This window comes from Elephas maximus, chromosome 3, assembly GCF_024166365.1.
Source record: "Elephas maximus indicus isolate mEleMax1 chromosome 3, mEleMax1 primary haplotype, whole genome shotgun sequence".
NCBI lineage: Eukaryota > Metazoa > Chordata > Mammalia > Proboscidea > Elephantidae > Elephas > Elephas maximus.
Genome location: NC_064821.1, coordinates 124,099,221 through 124,116,425, shown reverse-complemented (window position 1 = coordinate 124,116,425; position 17,205 = coordinate 124,099,221). Strand labels below are relative to the sequence as shown.

Sequence of the window (17,205 nt, the reverse complement as noted above, 5' to 3'; positions counted from 1 at the left end):
CGATTCTCAGTAGAAACTGTGTTGGCAAAAAGGCACCAGGATGACATGTAAAACCCTAAAAGAAAAAAATTGCCAACCAAGAATTATATCCAGCAAAACTGTCTCTCAAATACAGTGGCAAAACTAGGACATTTCCAGATAAACAGAACTTAAGAGAATTTGTAAAAACCAGACCAACCTTACAAGAAATACTAAACAGAGTCCTCCAGACAGAACCAACAACATCAGACAACAATGTGAAATTAAGACACATGACAATATTACCCAGATACTAACCAAGACAAGAAATTCTCAAAAATAAAGCTACAAGACTGAAAACAAGGAATGAGAGACATCTATCTGTAATTGGTGACAACTTCAAAATAAAAAGGGGGAATGTCTTAGTTATCTAGTACTGCTATAAAAGAAATACCACAAGTGGATGGCTTTAACAAAGAGAAATTTATTCTCTCACAGTCTAGGAGGATAGAAGTCCAAATTCAGGGTGACAGCTCCAGGGGGAGGCTTTCTCTCCCTGTTGGTTCTAGGGGAAGGTCCTTGTCATCAATCTTCCTCTGGTCTAGGAGCTTCTCAGTGCAGGGACCCCAGGTCCAAAGGACATGCTCCTGTCCTGGTTCTTCATTCTTGGTGGCATGAGGTTCCCCTGGCTCTCTGCTCACTTCTCTCTTTTATATCTCAAAAGAGATTGACTTAAGATACAACCTAATCTTGTAAATTGAGTCCTGCCTCATTAATGCAATAGAGGTAGGGTTTGCAACACATAGGAAAAACACATTAGATAACAAAGTGGTGGAAAATCACACAATACTGGGAATCATGACCTAGCCAAGTTGGCACATATTTGGGGGAGACACAATTCAATCCATGACAGGGTATAAATTGTGTAGCTACAAAACTTACATATGAAACAGAAGTCAAGGCGATATCAATGTATAACAGGCTGTTTTAAACTTAGGAAGATAAAGGCAAATTTCAGGGTAACCACAAAGAAAATTAATAAACTCACTCATCAAAAGAAAAAAAAAAAAAAAAACCCATAAAGGTACAGTAAACACAAAATCAATTACAAAGGAAATGATAAGAAAATCCATAAACAAAAAGAGCTCAGTTCAGAAAAGTAAGTGGAACGAAGAAACCATCAACACTGCAATGATAACAACAACAAAAAAGCACAACAAAATGGCAGTGATAAATTCATACCTATCAATAATCGCACTGAATGTAAATGGGTTAAATGCACCAGTCAAGAGACAGAGTAACAGAAGGGATAAAAAAGCATTACCCATCAATATGTTGCTTATAAGAGGCACACCTTAGACACAAAGATAAAACTAAGCTAAAAATGAAAGGATGGAAAAAAAATATATCAAGCAAACAGTAATCAAAAAACAGCAACAGTGACAATATTAATTTCTGATAAAACAGATTTTAAAGCAAAATTCAACTTAAAAGACAAGGAAAGGCTCTATATAATGACTAAAGGGTCAATCCACCAAGAGGACATAACCATAATAAATATTTATGCACTCAACAATAGAGCTCCAAAACATATAAAACAAACTCTAACAAAAGTGTAAAGAGAAATAGACAATTCCACAGTAAAAGTAGGATACTTTAACACATCACTTTCGAGCAAGTACAGAACAAATAGAAATTCAACAAAGGTACAGAAAACCTAACCATCACAATCAAGTAACTTGACCTCATAGACATCCAGAACACTCTATCCAATAGCAGAACAGTACACATTCTTCTCCAACACAAATGGGTCATTCACCAGAATAGATCATATTCTGGGCCACAAAGCAAGTCTCAATAAATTAAAAAGTATTGAAATAATACAAGGCATCTTCTCAAATCACAGCACTATAAAATTAGAAATAACAGGAAGAACAAGGAAAAAAAAATCAAACACATCGAAATTGAAAAACACTTTCGTTAAAAACCAAAGTAATAGATGAAATTAAAAATGAACTAAAAAATTCTTAGAATCAAATGAGAATGGAAACACAACATACCAAAACCTTTGAGACACAGCAAAAGCAGTGCACAGAGGTCAATTTATAGCAATAAACACACACATCAAAAAAGAAGAAGAGGCCAAAATCAATATCCTAACCCTACAACTTGAACAAACAGAAAAAGAACAGCAGAGGAAGCCCATGGCCAACAGAAGAAAGGAAATAATAAAGATCAGAACAGAAATAAATGAATCGGAAAACAGAAAAACAACTGAAAGAATTAACAAGACTAGAAGCTGACTCTTTGAAAAGATGAGTAAAATCAATAAACCACTGGCCAAACTGGCAAAAGAAAAGAAGATTCAAATAACCCAAATAAGAAATGAGATGGGTGACATTACAACAGAACCAACTGAAATAAAAAGGATTATAACAAAATATTATGAAAAATTATATTCCAACAAATTTGAAAAGCTGGAACAAATGGACAAATTTCTAGAAACACACTACCCATCAATGGAAGAATGGATAAGCAAAATGTGGTATGTATACACAATGGAATACTATGCTATGATAAAGAACAATGATAAATCCACACTACCTCTCACAACATGGGTAAATTGGGAGGACATTATGCTGAGTGAAATAAATCATTATCAAAAGGACAAATAGTATATGAGACCACTACTATAAACAGTCAAGAAAAGGTATACATACTGAAAGAAACATTTTTTTGATAGTTACCAGGGATAGGAGGGAGAGGGAGGGAACAATCACAAACCAAGAGTAGTGAAGGGAAAGGCAGTACATAATATGGGGGAAGCCAGCACAGCATAATTAAGGCAAGGGAAGACACGGAGAGGTATGCAAGAATAAAAGGCAACAATAGGGAATGCTATAACTGACAATCCTGAAACAACAGTAATAACAAACAGTAACTTATGAGTGGACACATAGGTAGATACGCGTGCTGAATAGATATGGGAGTGCGTATGGGAGTACATTCATGTGCATATGTAGGTTTGGCTATGGATATTTCTACATACATATTTGTATATGCTGCATATATATTCACATCTGTAATAGAGCACACAGGGGCAGAGTCATGGAAACATTCTAGACAGAGGCAAACATCTTGTTGGACTGAGTTACTGGGCTTGAAGGCTAGGGGCCATGGTCTCAGGGGACATCTATGCCAATTGGCATAACATAGTTCATAAAGACGACATTCTACACCCTACTTTGGTGAGCAGCGTCTTGGGTCTTAAAAGCTTCTGAGCAGCCATCTAGGATATAACTATTGGTCTTTTTTCGTCTGGAGCGAAGGGGAGTGAAGAAAACCAAAGACTCAAGGAAACAATTAGTTCAAAAGACTAATGGACCACAGGAACCACAGCCTCCACCAGCCTGAGACCAGAAGAACTAAATGGTGTCCAGCTACCATTACCGACCATTCTGACCAGGAACAGAATTGAAGGTCTTGGTGGGGGGGGGGGGGAGGGGGCGGAGAACAAGATTCATATTAATAAAAAAAGGCCAGATTTACTGTCTGAGAGAGACTTGAGGAACCCCTGACTCTATAGCCTTTAGACACCCTTCTAACTTGGAATTGAAACCGTTCCTGGAGATCACCTTTCAGCCAAGTAACAGACCAAAAAAAAAAAAAAAACATTGCCGTTGAGTCGATTCTGACTCATATCGACCCTATAGGACAGAGTAGAACTGCCCACAAAGTTTCCAAGGAGGGCCTGATGAATTTGAACTGCCAACCTTTTGGATAGCAGCTGAAATCTTACCCACCATGCCACAACAGACCTGTAAATAAACAATGACAGATGTGAGGAAAGTGCACCTTAGAACAATCATCTGCATGAGCCCAAAAGGGCAACTTATGCCCAAGAGCAAAGATGAAAGGACAGAAAGGGGCAGGAAAACCTGATGAATGGAAATGGGGAACTCAGGGTGGTAATGGGGAGAGTGCTGACACATTGCGGGGAGTGCAACCTATGTCACGGAACAATTTGTGTATAAACTATTGAATGAGAAACTAATTTGCACGGTAAACCTTCACCTCACCTAAAGTGCGCGCGCGCGCGCACACACACACACAGAGAATTATCTATATGAGATTAAATAGACAACGGTAACTCAAAAACATAGACGAGAACTTTAAGGGGCAGAGCTTAATGGTAGTGAAACAATACGGATAGGGATAGGGAGAATGGTCACAAAATGTGAAACATAAAACTATTGTCAATGAACTGCATATATTTAAAAATTGTTGAATGGGGGTATGTTTTGTTGTGTATATTTTCACACACACAAAAAAGTCTTGAAACAACCAACTCTCTTAAAAGGAGCCAAGGCATGTAAGAACTGAGAAAAAAAAAAAAAAACATTGCTCACGCTCATTTTTTAAGGGCAAGTATATAATCATTGTTAATTATCTTAATTTTGATCTAAATTTGGAGAGAAAAAGATGGCTAAAAAAAAAAATGAAAGGAGAGGAGAAATCCAAATTATAAAAGGAGGAAATAAATCAACAGAAGAGATAAATCCCATGACTTAAAAAAAAAAAGAGGGGGAACCTTGAAAGCCATTATAAAATTTTAAAGTATGGACATATTCTAATGAGGCTTCTAGTTTAAAGCCTATTTTTCTTTGGCTTTCCTGCAGTTTTCAGTGTTCAGAAGTCTTTATATTGAGGAAAATGTTCAGCATAAGTGTTTATTGGGACTTAAAAGAACTTTCTTTCTATACACAGTTATCTGGCTACATATCTGGCCATTCTGTCAAGTGTTTTAACTCTGGCCCAGGCGAACCATATTTACCTAATTAGATTGGCTGCTTTCCCTTTTTAAAATAGTCACTGAATTTTAGAAGTTTCTGTTATTCTAATACTAAGCTGTCTTGTCAAATATAGTTTCGCCCAGTGTGTATGTATTTTTTTTGAACACATGAGAGGTTGGTACTGAGATCTCAATCATAAATGCCTCTCCTATCCTCCCATTATTAAAATTTATCTTTCCCTCTTTTCTTATTGAATTTTTAATTTCCAGCACCTGTGTATTACAGAGGAGGCCTGATGTAGGTCACTGGATCCCATCATGAATAATTAGGAAAAGGACCGTCCCCGGTTTCCCAATACTCATTAACAGAAAAACACAGCCCTGGATGCCTTATTATGTTTTTTGACTCAGGAGTACTACAGGTCTGCCTGTGACTGCTGTGTGAACTTTTTGCTCCTGCCAAATACATCAGCTGGAGTGGAAACATTAATTCATTTTAACAGAAAGATGTCAACGTTGCTCCTGAAAATGTGCTGAGATGCTGTATTTGCAAAGACTGTCTTCAAGAAGAAAAGAATAAAAAAAAGGACAATAATGCTTTTAACACTGTGTCCTATCTTGCAATCCAAGAATTGTCCTACTGTTCCTACATTCTCTTGGTCCAGGTTTTCCCGAGAGTAGGAGATACAGTGAGACTTGAGAGAGCTGGAACTCAACGGGACTGCATTATTTTTCAGGGTCTCATGGGTTTCCCGTCTTTGACAGTGTGTAGTCTTACCACTTTTCTATTGCTTGTTTTAGAGAAAATATTTGAGTTTTCCTTCTGTGACAGGTAGGTATCTGCCTTACACAGGTTCTGGCTTTTGCAGGTTTTACTGTATTTACTCTGAGTTAGAAATAACTAGACGTCTTTGCTTTTGGAGTCCAGGAAGAGTAAAATTGTTCCTTTGAGAGAATGAGGCACATTTCTGGGTCTTGTGGCTGACTCTTAAGACTGGCAGGTTATTTTTTTGTTCTTGTTTTGCCCCCTTACTGCACTGCTGATTCTGCATTTGTTGAGGCAAGTCACCTTATATCCTGACAGAGAGAGTACCGAAATTCCCAGGTGGGAAAGCTTGAAACCCCTTCCCACTCTGGAAACTACTAAGGGTTTGTAAACCCAAAGGACCTGAGTTAATTTAACCCCTAAGGCTGATCATGCAGCGGCACAAGAAACTTTCAAAATCTCCAAACTGAAATAGTGAAACCTGAGCTGCACTCGAAACCCATGCCAGAGTATAAAACTGTCACCACAGAAGGCAGTGAGGAATGACATATGGCTGATTTCTTTTTCTCTGCTGAAGACGGAGTGGGAATGGAAGGAACACTCTGATGAAGATTAGCTAGGTAGAGATTTTGGTATTTACGAATCAGTTTCCCATTTTGTCAGTGTTTTCTGAAAGTGACTTTTGTACATCCTGTCTCCTAAATGATCCCTAAAAGTAATGCCTCCCCACCCCCGCCCCCCATATCCCCTTCACCTGAGGCAGTAACATCTTGAAACATTGATCTATTGGCTGCTAGCTTTCATTAATTTCATCCGTCCCTGAAGGTGGAGCTGCATTGGTGCCAGCTAATTAAGACCTACTTAGGGCAGCTCAGGGCCCTTTATCAGCCCAGAATTAGCTTTGCTCTTTTTAATGGGGTCTCAATTATTGCTTAATTAAATAATGTGTCTGCATTTGCCAACATATTTCTGAAGTAGAATACAAGCAGCAATTGCCCACCTGCCCCTAGGTGGAATATCTCACATGGGATCTTTATTGCTTCTCCAGGAAAGTCAATATTCCCTTTGCATCTGTACACAGCCAGGCACATAATCACATTCTTCCAAGTGTTGAGCATGGTGCCATGTCAGCACCTCTAGGGTATTTCAGTCTTAAGATGTATTAATGCAAATGTGTCAATGTCATCAGGCTAATATTATTGATGCACACCAATCATTCAAAAAGAAAAGATCCATTTTGTCCAGATTGTTTTCAATATATGATCTTTAATTCCAAAGCTTTCTGGAAGCAATGAGAGTTCCTATAGAATTCACAATTCTTGTTTTCCGGAAATTTATTGGGTAAGTGAAAATCTAAAGGCAACCACTGCCCATAGGACCTAGAGTTCCAAAGAAAACTGGGCGCCAAAAGACAAAGAAAGAAAGCAGATTTCCCTTTTTGTTCTTTCAGCCCTTCCCACAAGGTCAGCCTTTCTGATTACCAAGCCAAATAATTTTAGTCAGTAACTGAGAAGATAGCAAATTAAATTTCATTTGGCTTGAAAAGGTACTCCAGTATGCTGATGAGTGGGCCTAAACTTATCCTGAGAAATTTAGCAGAGTGCATACTTGTACTGCTCCATGTTTCTTCAATGAGGAATCCCTGGAGACAAACATAAACTCACTAAAAAAAGATATAGATGCCCAGCTTAAATTTGGGGAGGGATATTTTTAAGAGAGGATTTTAACACTTTGAAGAAGTAAAGCAAGCTGAGAAGACTGATTTTTCTTTGAGGAACTGCATTTAATCATTTCCTATCATGTATCACTTTAACTACTAGTGACACAACTTTTTTTTAAATTCTATAAATTATACATCTTAATGGTGACATGATCTCTTCATTAAACACTTGATGATAAAAATGAATACTTGCTAAAGAGTTCCAATAAATGCAGACAAACCAACCAAACTAGCTTTAAAACAAAAGTAAAATTGGATGTACATCCCTTCCTCACCACTCCCTTGCCCCTGCTAGGATGTGTACCACTTACCTTACTCCTGCTTACGTAGATGAAAAACATTAAAAACTTTTGTTGGGGTATAACTAACACGCACTTTTGTGAGCATGGCTACAACATGAATGCTAGGCATTAAAATGTCTTATTTAATGCAGAATAATCATAAATTGTTTATAGGAATAATATTGCCGGTTGTGCTGTTATTCTAAGATTGTTGCGTGTGTGTTGTGATATAAAGCAGATGAGTAATTACACTGCTGTTTTTGGGACCTGTGATTGTCAGCATGGTAGAAAGAAGAAACAGATGTAAGCTGGATGAGATAAAACAGAAACCTGGTAGCCTTGAATCTGAATTGGAAGTATCAGTCTGAACTCATAATGGTTTTATCTTTAAATACAGCATTTATTGTTCACATACTAGCTCTGTCCACTGAAAAGGCAAAGAAACAAAGACCAACCCAGGATCAATGGGTACCAAGGGTGTCAAGATTATGGTCTCTTAAATACCATTTCCTACTATAAGAAATCAAGGTTCATTAAACAAATGTCTGAAACCAGCTCTGGGTTATGTCTGGGTCAGGATATATACAAGAGCCTGAAACATCCTCTGATACCAGGAAGCAAAGAAGCTATCAAAGACTGCTGAGGGCCTGTCCAAAGGACTCAAAAAACAATTTGAAGGGATTCCCACAGGCCAAAATAGGACAATTTCAACATCAATAAGGATAATTTATAAATTAAAACACTTCAAATATGTTTCACAGTCTGTAAGTTAACATGAAAATAATAATAATAAACTTAAAAAAATTTTTTTTTTTTTTTTAGATGATGCTATGGAGTCAATTCATGAAACCTGGTCAATAAAGAGAAAGGATCTGTTCTGTATTATATCCCTCATGGTAAACAAATGGTTAACGAGGGCAAGTTTTACTTTATAAATTATTTCAGCTAATAAATAAAAAGGGAATGATAAAATATTGCCATTTTGCAACCTTTAATGTATAATTTGGAGCCCCGGTGGTACAGTGGTTAAGAGCTCAGCTCCTAACAAAAACTTTGGCTGTTGGAATCCACCAGCTGCTCCTTGGAAACTCTATGGGCAGTTCTACTCTGTCCTATAGGGTTGCTATGAGTCACAATCGACTTGATGGCAAGGAGAGTTTACTTAATGTATTATTAGATGTAGTCAATGACCATTAATGGTTGCTTGGATCATAAAAAGAGGGAAAACCAGATAGTATTCCTCCTTACAGAAATACCACTTAAATAGTCTTGGCAAAAGTTTGGGCAACATGCAAGCAGCCAAATCCAGATTGTGAAAAGCTCTACAGAACAAATGACTAAGTGTCTTCAACAACAAAGAGAGAGAGAATGAGAGAGACCTATAAGCTAAGACAAAAATAGGAGATATTAATCAACTGCAGCGTATGAACCTTATACCAATCCTGGTCTGAACGTTTGAGCAATGTATGGACTGCATGCTAATCCTGATTTAAACAAACTGATAAAAAATTTATTCATGAGATAACTGGAGAAATTTGAAAATGGATTAAATATATAAAAGAATTATTGCTTTTTAAAAACAAAAGTGTTTTTAGAGAAAATTTAATAGCAAATTAGTTTTTTTTTTTAAATAGTATTTCATTATGTTTTAGGTGAAAGCTTGCACAACAAATTAGGTTCCCATTTAACAATTTTTATACAAATTGTCCCATGCCACTTGTTACAATTTTGACAATGTGTCAGCATTCTCATTATTTCCGTTCTGTTTGTTCTGTTTCCAGTGATGTAGCTTCCCTGCCCCTCCTTGCTGTCTCATCTTTGCTTTTGGGTAACTCTTAATTGTTTGGTCTCATAAAATTGTTTAAGGGATAACATTACTTATGGGTGATGTTGTTTATTTTATAAGCCAACCTATTATTTGGCTGAAAGGTGACCTGCAGAAATAGCTCCAATTCCAAGTTCAAAGGGTATCTTTGGGCAATAGTCTCAGGGGTTCCTGCAGTCTCCATCAGTTAATAGATCTAGCCTTTTTTGGGAATTTGAGTTTTATTCTGCATTTTTCTCCCACTGTATCCAGAAACTTCTACTGTGTTCCTGGTCAGAATGGTCGGTAGTAGTGGCTGGGTACCAGCTAGCTCTTCTGGTCTCACGTTAAAGAGCTTGTGGTTTCTCCGGGCTATTAGTTCCATGGACTAGTTTGAGCCCTTGATTTCCTTCATTCTCTTTTGCTCCATATGAGTAGAGACCAATAGTTGTAACTTAGATAGCCGCTCACAAGCTTTTAAGATCCCAGGCACTACTTACAAACTGGGACATAGAACGTTATCTTTATGAACTATGCTATGCCACCTGACTAATATATCCCCTGAGACTATGATCCCAAGACTTTTGACCCAGTAAGCCAATCCTGCGAGGTGTTTGGATATGTCTAAGAAAGCTCTGTAACTGTGGTCCATATGTGCTTTGTGATATATGTGGATATATATGCAGCACACACTAACATGTGTATACATATGTCTACAGGTACACCTATACAGGAATGTGCATTTACACCCAAGTGCCTTGATACACACATATATGTATCCATATCTACCTATGTCACCACATGTTTTTTGATTGTTTTTGCTGTTGTTGCAAAATTATGTTATAGCATTTACTGAAATCGTCCCTTTTTTTCATGTATTTTTCAGTGTTTTTATTTACCTTGGTCAAGTTGTGCTGACTTCACCCATATTTGGGATTGCCTTTCCTATCACCAAAAGTAACAAGTGTCTACTATCTAGAAAGTAATTCCCCCTCGTTCTCCCTCCGATCCCTGGTAACCATCAAAGAACTTTGCTTTCTGTGTGTATATCTATTCTTTACCTTTTGTAATAGTGGAACAATACAATATTTGTCTTTTTGTGATTGACTTATTTCAGTCAGTACAATGCCCTCCAGATCCAGCCATGTTATGACGTATTTCGCAAACTCCTCATTATTCTTTATAGTTGCATAGTATTCCACTGTATGTATATACCACAATTTGGTATATACATTCATCCATTGATGGGTACCTAGGTTGTTTCCATCAGTTAGCCACCAAATATGAAAGAATCATGGCTAGAAAAGCCAGGGGTGGCCTGCAGTGTGACTGATTACTTTTGTGTGGCCTTTCTAGCCATAGTCTTGTAAGTCCCACCCAGGTGATTAGATTATGTGATAGGATAATTGTGGCTTACCAAGGGGATTGTTCAGTTTTGCCTTAAAAGAAAGCCAATTCCAGAGCAGAGAGGAGGAGTCCACTACCACCAAGGAAGGAGAGACCCAGCAACAGAGGCCTTGCAGCAGGAGGTGGTGGGATGGGCTTCCTAGCCCATGGGGAGAGAAAACAGAGTACATTTGGGTAGTGACTGAGGGCCAGGGAGAGGTGTGCCTGCAAGCATAGCTAGAGAGGGCCTATCCTGATGGAAGAACTGTATCCTGAGTGTTCTCGAGCCTGAATTGTAACTGTTACTTCCCTAATAAACCCTGTAATTGTGAGTATGGTCTGTGAGCTCTGTGTGGCCACTGTAATGAATTATCGAACCCAGCAGAGAAGTAGAAAGTGCTGTGGGAGGGACAGTTAGTGTCAGAATTAGTAAAGATGGTAGAGGAAGGAGGCTTGTCTGGCCTCTACCTCATGGGAGTCAGCCTTGTGCTGTTGATCTTGGTTCTCCTTCCCCCTTGTGGAGTTGGAGGAGGTCAGACACTATCCCCAAGCCATTTTTACACCATTTTTTTGCTACTGTGGATAACGCTGCAATGAATATAGGTATACATATGTCTATCCATGTCACTGCTCTTATATCTCTGGGATATGTACCTAGAAGTGGGGTTTCTGGATCATAAGGTATCTCTATTTCTAGCTTTTTGAGGAAGCACCATACCGTTTTCCACAGTGGTTGTACCATTTTACAATCCCATCAGCAATGTTTATGAGTTCCAATTCCTCCACAACTTCATCAGCATTTGCTGTTTTCTGTTTTTTTGATCACCGCCATTTTTGCAGGGGTAAGAGGGTATCTCCTTGTAATTTTGATTTGTACCTCTCCAGTGGCTATGGGGTCACTACGAGTCAGAGTCGACTCTATGGCAATCAGGTTTTTGGTTTAATGGCTAACGATCATGAGCATCTTTTCACATATTTGTTGGCTGCCTGAATGTCCTCTTTGGTGAGGTGCCTGTTCATGTCCTTTGCCCTTTTTTTTGGTTGGATTGTTTGTCCATTTTGTTGTTGAGTTGTTGAAGTTGTCTATGCATTTTAGAGATTACAGCCTAGGAAACTGTACGGGGCAGGTCTACTCTGTCACATTGGGTGGATATGAGTTGGAATTGACTCAAAAGCACACAACAACAACCCATTGAATGGTACCAGCCAATTAATTCTACCAAGCAAACTTTTTTCCCACTATACAAACAGCTTTCCTCATTATAGCCAAAATAAAAATGAATCTCTCAAAGCTATTCTTTCCCAGCTCTTATTGTACAAGCCACACATTTGTGATAGTATTGTCTCACCGTACACTCATGGCAAAGGCCAAACACTTAGGAACAAACAGCATGCTAAGCTCTTCTCTAATACCCCCAAAGGATCCTAAGGCTTATGGTTATGACTTGGGGGTGCCCTGAGGGCTAACTATGAGTAACGAAAAACCAAATCTATCTAATTAATTGCATTGCTCTAGGCTATTAAAAAAACAGAAATTTCTGAAGCCCTTTGAGAATTGTCTTGTTTACACAGAATATTTCTTTGAAGCACCATACCTAGTCCTGTTATCTCCATTGCCTGTCTCTTTTGGACAGCTTATGCTGTATCAATTCAAATTTAACCTTTAGGATTCTTCTTGCTAACTCTAACAGTAAAAAGGGTCAGTATTATAACTATTTCCATCTTGCATTTTATGTGAAGCTGTGCATTGTTGATGCTCAGAAGTAGAAAATGTTAAATTCAAATCAACTCAAGATATCAATATGAGAGTCTGTCCACATAAGATTTTAAAATTATTATCACCATTCAAATTATACCCAGAGATATCAGAAGCTGCACCCCCCCACAAGCAAGCATACATCCCAATATGTTTAAAAGTTTAGATTTAATAACAATAAATAGTTAAAGACATATATTCTGAGGAAATCTGAATGTTAATACTGGAATTATAGCCAATGCTCAGTTTATCCGTGGCATTGCACAAAAAAGCAAAATTTACAGATAATTTAAAACTTTAGTCATTGGTTTCAATATCTTCCTTCAGCAGCTCTTTATCAGAGCTAAAGATATGAACCGACCAAGATCTACTGATTGGTGATTCCACTCCCCTCCCTTATCCTGCTTCCGTTCCTAAAGAGGAAGGAAAAAAATAGCTGGCAAAAGAGTTATATGCGAGATGACCGTGATGAAAACAGAGGAGCGAGAAGAAGCAGGAGCAGAGGATGGGGAAGAATGAGGCAAGTAGGTCTGAAGAAAAGGAAGTGGGAAGGGGAGTTTACAAGATGCTGCAGGAGAAATAGATGTAATGAAAAAATGCAAGTCAGTATTTGGATAATTGAGTGGATGGTATTTATACCCCATTTCTCTTCAAGGATTCAACTATCAATGATTTTAAACCCATTGCTTTCGAGTTGATTCTGACTCATAGTGACACTACAGGACAGAGTAGAATGGTTTCCAAGTAGCGGCTGGTGGATTTGAACTGCTGACCTTTTGGTTAGCAGCCAAATACCTAACCACAGCGCTAAGTGAGATATAATTTCAATATGGCATTCTGCTTAATATTTTAGATACCACGTTATGGTCTTCAAATCACAAAGCCCATCTGCATACGAGAAGCTATACGACCTTACCAGAGAATCAATAGGTTATTTTGTTTGTGGCCTCAGGTAAATTTTAACCACAATTTCCCAAGGAGTTTAGGTCAATACATAATCCTAAGGTTCCTTAACATTTCTATGTTTTGAAACAGAAATGTATGGGCTTCTGCTTTCAGCTAAAATCCAATTTTTTTAAAAAATTTAATCAATAGCAAATTGAGCTAAATAAGAAAAGATCTAAAGATATCTTAGGGAAGCATCCAGTGTTTTCGAAGTCTCAAGCCAGTCAAAAGGGAAAGAGAACAGAAAGTAGTGTAGGTGGAATAATGAGGCCTTGCTGCTGGCTCATCGAGTACCTATAACAGTAAAAAACACATAGCAATCGATCTGAAAAGTTACTCTGTTCATTTGATAATCATCACAAGGACTCAGCAAAGACTTGGTATAAAAGACAAGAAGGCTGCTTCAGAGAGGACTCACCTGTCTTTCCCAGTTTCTTTCTTAAAAACTCCATCACAGTAGCTCATGCGCTTCTCTGTGGTCACATAGATTTGGGCATTCGGATAGATGTCGACTGTCTTTTTCAACATGTTGTAAACAATGCCATTGCCATCTTTCCTCATGTTACGGAAAGGGCCCCAAATAACATAAATAGTAGCGTTTGCCTCTTTGAAAAAATAATCAGGGTTTTTTAGCAAAAGGGGAACACTGGTATGGGATACAACGCGGATCATTGTCGTGCGCCCAACATCTTCTTCGTAGCCCCTGGTGGGGGCATTGTTCATTCTCCAAATGCAGGAGGAGCGATCTATCTCACTGCCCACCTTCTGACCAACCATCTGACCTGAGTTCGACACTATGGCACAAAGGTCACAGTCCAGTTGCAAAGGCTGAAAAACAGAAAAACAGGAGGTGGGGGAGAAATAGGTAAATCAGTAAATTCCAGCTATTCAAACAAGCTTCTGTGGAAAAAGAAAAACTTCAGGCATTGTGTATAATTGCTGAGTTTGGGAATAGCTGTGAAAACTCTATACAATTTACAGTTACTGCCATAGGTTAGGAAACCCTGGGGGGGTAGTGGTTAAGAGCTACGGCTGCTAATCAAAAAGTTGGCCATTGGAATCCACCAGATGCTCCCTGGAAACTCTATGGGGCAGTTCTACTCTGTCCTATAAGGTTGCTATGAATCAGAGTTGGCTCTAAAGCAATGGGTTTGGTAATGGGTTTGCCATAGGTTATCCAGCTAGGGGCATGCTTCCATTTAAAAAGTAAATACATAGAAAGTTATAAAAATCATTTTAATTTCTCTTCCCACGTCTCAGTTTAATTAAATGCAAAATAGTCATTTTCATTCAGAATTGCAATTTCAAATGAAAAGAGAAAATACAGAAAGATGCTATCTCTTTCATAAGAACAGTGGCTAAAAAAGAAAAGCAAAAGGAACAAATCCAGGCATCATTTCTCCATTTTACTTATACGTGTGAATGGTTATGCAGTAGCTGATTAAAATATGAAGAGTTCAGCAAATAATGACATATCTTTTCAGAACCCAGTACAATTTATGACAAGTCCCAGGCTATCAAAATATTAAAGACCCTTAAAAAATTCTCTTGAGTTACCGCATTAACTGGTCTTTGTGCCTATGTTTAATCTTGATGGATAAGGAACCAAAAACCAAACCAAACCCATTGCCATCAAGTCAATTCCAACTCATAGAGACCCTATAGTACAGTGTAGAACTGCCCCATATAGTTTCCAAGGCTGTAAATCTTTACGGAAGCAGACTGCCACATCGTCCTCTCAAGGAGCAGCTGGTGAGTTCGAACCATTGAACTTTTCAGTTAGCACTTGAGCACTTAACCACTGCACCACCAGTACTCCTTAGGATAGGGAAAGGCCTCTTTTAAGAAGCCAGGAAAGGCACGTACATAGACAGTCTCTAGAGCTAGTCTGGTACACCACCCTCCGCTTATTAACCAATGAGGTAATGGAAGAGCCAGGGAAGTTAAGAGCTCTCAGCACTTGCAGATGATCAGGTTGCTGGGGTAGATTCAAAATCTAGATCTTTTAACTCTAAGGCCACTGCTCTTTCCATTACCCTCTGCTTTCTCTCTTGCTAAACAAACCAGATAAATTACTTTTGCCCCTTGCCTTCCACAGGAAGAAAAGCCATCCTATCTTTTAAAGCAGTGATAAAAGAAGCAATGTGCTTTGTTGTATACATTTTTCTTATCTTCCTTCTATGAGAGTCTACATTTTTTATCTGACATTTGATCCTGGATTTTTATTGTGCTTATTGGTCAGTGGTCCCTCTCGTGCCAGATACTGCCCTTATTTTACTTTGTGTGTTGTACTTTAATTTATTGTTTAATTATGTTTGTCCACTAGACATGCATTCTCTAAGAGCAGAGTCAATGTCTGTCTTCTTGATTTTATTCCCACTCCCCAGGAATCCCTGGAATAACTTAGGGGCTCAATATGTAATGGTTAAGTTAGGAAATGAACTGAATTAAAAATAACTTATAAGAAGTCTGAGCACTTAAGCTAGTATTAGTGAAGAAATGGACTTTTTCAATTCATTTGGAATTGTTGACTTAGATGAAGATAGAAAAGCAACCCAGAAGTAATCAGTATAAGGCAAAATATCAACAGGTACAATTTAGGTGTCACAATGTAGATGGGTAAATTGAGAAGCAAAGTGCCTCAGAAAGGTCATCTAGATAATCCTCATAGAACTTTAATAAACCATCTCCAGCACTGATAGTAGGTACTCAAAGTGGTTATTGAAACTGCTATGTGCCAAGCACTGTTCCAGGTATTGGGGATTTAGCTTGAAAAATAAAAACAAAAATCCCTGCCTTCATACAGTATCAGGAAAAGGGCAATAAATAAATCAGTATAGTATATAATATGTTAGATGGTGATAAGGACTAAACAGAGAAAATTAAAGCAGGGGAGGGGGTAGGAAGTATGTGTGTGTGTGTGTGTGCATGTGTGTGTGCACGTGTGTGTGTGTGCGTGCATTGGTGGAGTGCTCAGGGAATGCTTCTCTGAGAAAATGATACTTGAGGAAAGACATGAAATGAGAGGGCTGGCCTTGTGGACATTTGGGAAAAGGACATTCCTGGCAGAGGAACAGCAAATGCAAATGCCCAAGGCGAGAAAGGAGCAACAGAGAGAGCCGTATGGAAAGCCAGTAGGCATGCGGGCCACAGAGACAGCAACAGAGCCATCACTCAAGGCTTTTTACTGAGTGAGATGGGGAGCTGTAAGAGGGCTCTGAGGAGAGGAGAGACTGATCTGACTTATGTTTTAACAGTTTGGGCTGCTGTGTGGAAAACTGACACAAGGAGTCGATGGCAGAAATAGAGTGAAGAAGCTACTGCCATCCTCTTGGCAAGAGAGGATGGCGGCTTGCACCAGGTTGAGCAGTAGTAGGTATAGGGAGCAGTTGGTGAAATTCTGGATACATTCTGAAAGGACAGTGTCTTGGTCATCTAGTGCTGCTATAACAGAAATATAACAAGTGGATGGCTTTAACGAGAGAAATTTATTCTCTCACAGTCTAGTAGGTTACAAGCCCAAATTCAGGGTGTCAGCTCCAGGGAAGGCTTTCTCTCTTTGTCAGCTCTGGAGGAAGGTCCTTGTCCTCAATCTTTCCCTGGTCAAGGAGCTTCTCAGGCACAGGGGCCCCCAGGTCCAAAGGACACACTCTGCTCCCGGTGCTGCTTTCTTGGTGGTATGAGGTCCCCCTGTCTCTTTGCTTGCTTCTGCCTTTATATCTCAAGAGATTGCCTCAAGACACAATCCAATCCTGGAGGTTGAGTCCTGCGTCACTAACACAACTGCCACACATCCT

The 17,205-nt window shown here is 38.8% G+C and overlaps 1 protein-coding gene across 2 annotated transcripts in view; it reads right to left on the bottom strand.

Annotated features, from left to right (window-relative positions):
- Nucleotides 1-17,205, bottom strand: part of ST6GALNAC3 (ST6 N-acetylgalactosaminide alpha-2,6-sialyltransferase 3) — a 637,986-nt gene that overhangs the window by 233,205 nt on the left and 387,576 nt on the right. For both annotated transcript variants that reach the window (XM_049875626.1, XM_049875627.1), the window contains exon 3: nt 13,827-14,236. In XM_049875626.1, the coding sequence (XP_049731583.1) occupies nt 13,827-14,236 (410 nt within the window). The remainder of the gene's footprint in view (nt 1-13,826; nt 14,237-17,205) is intronic.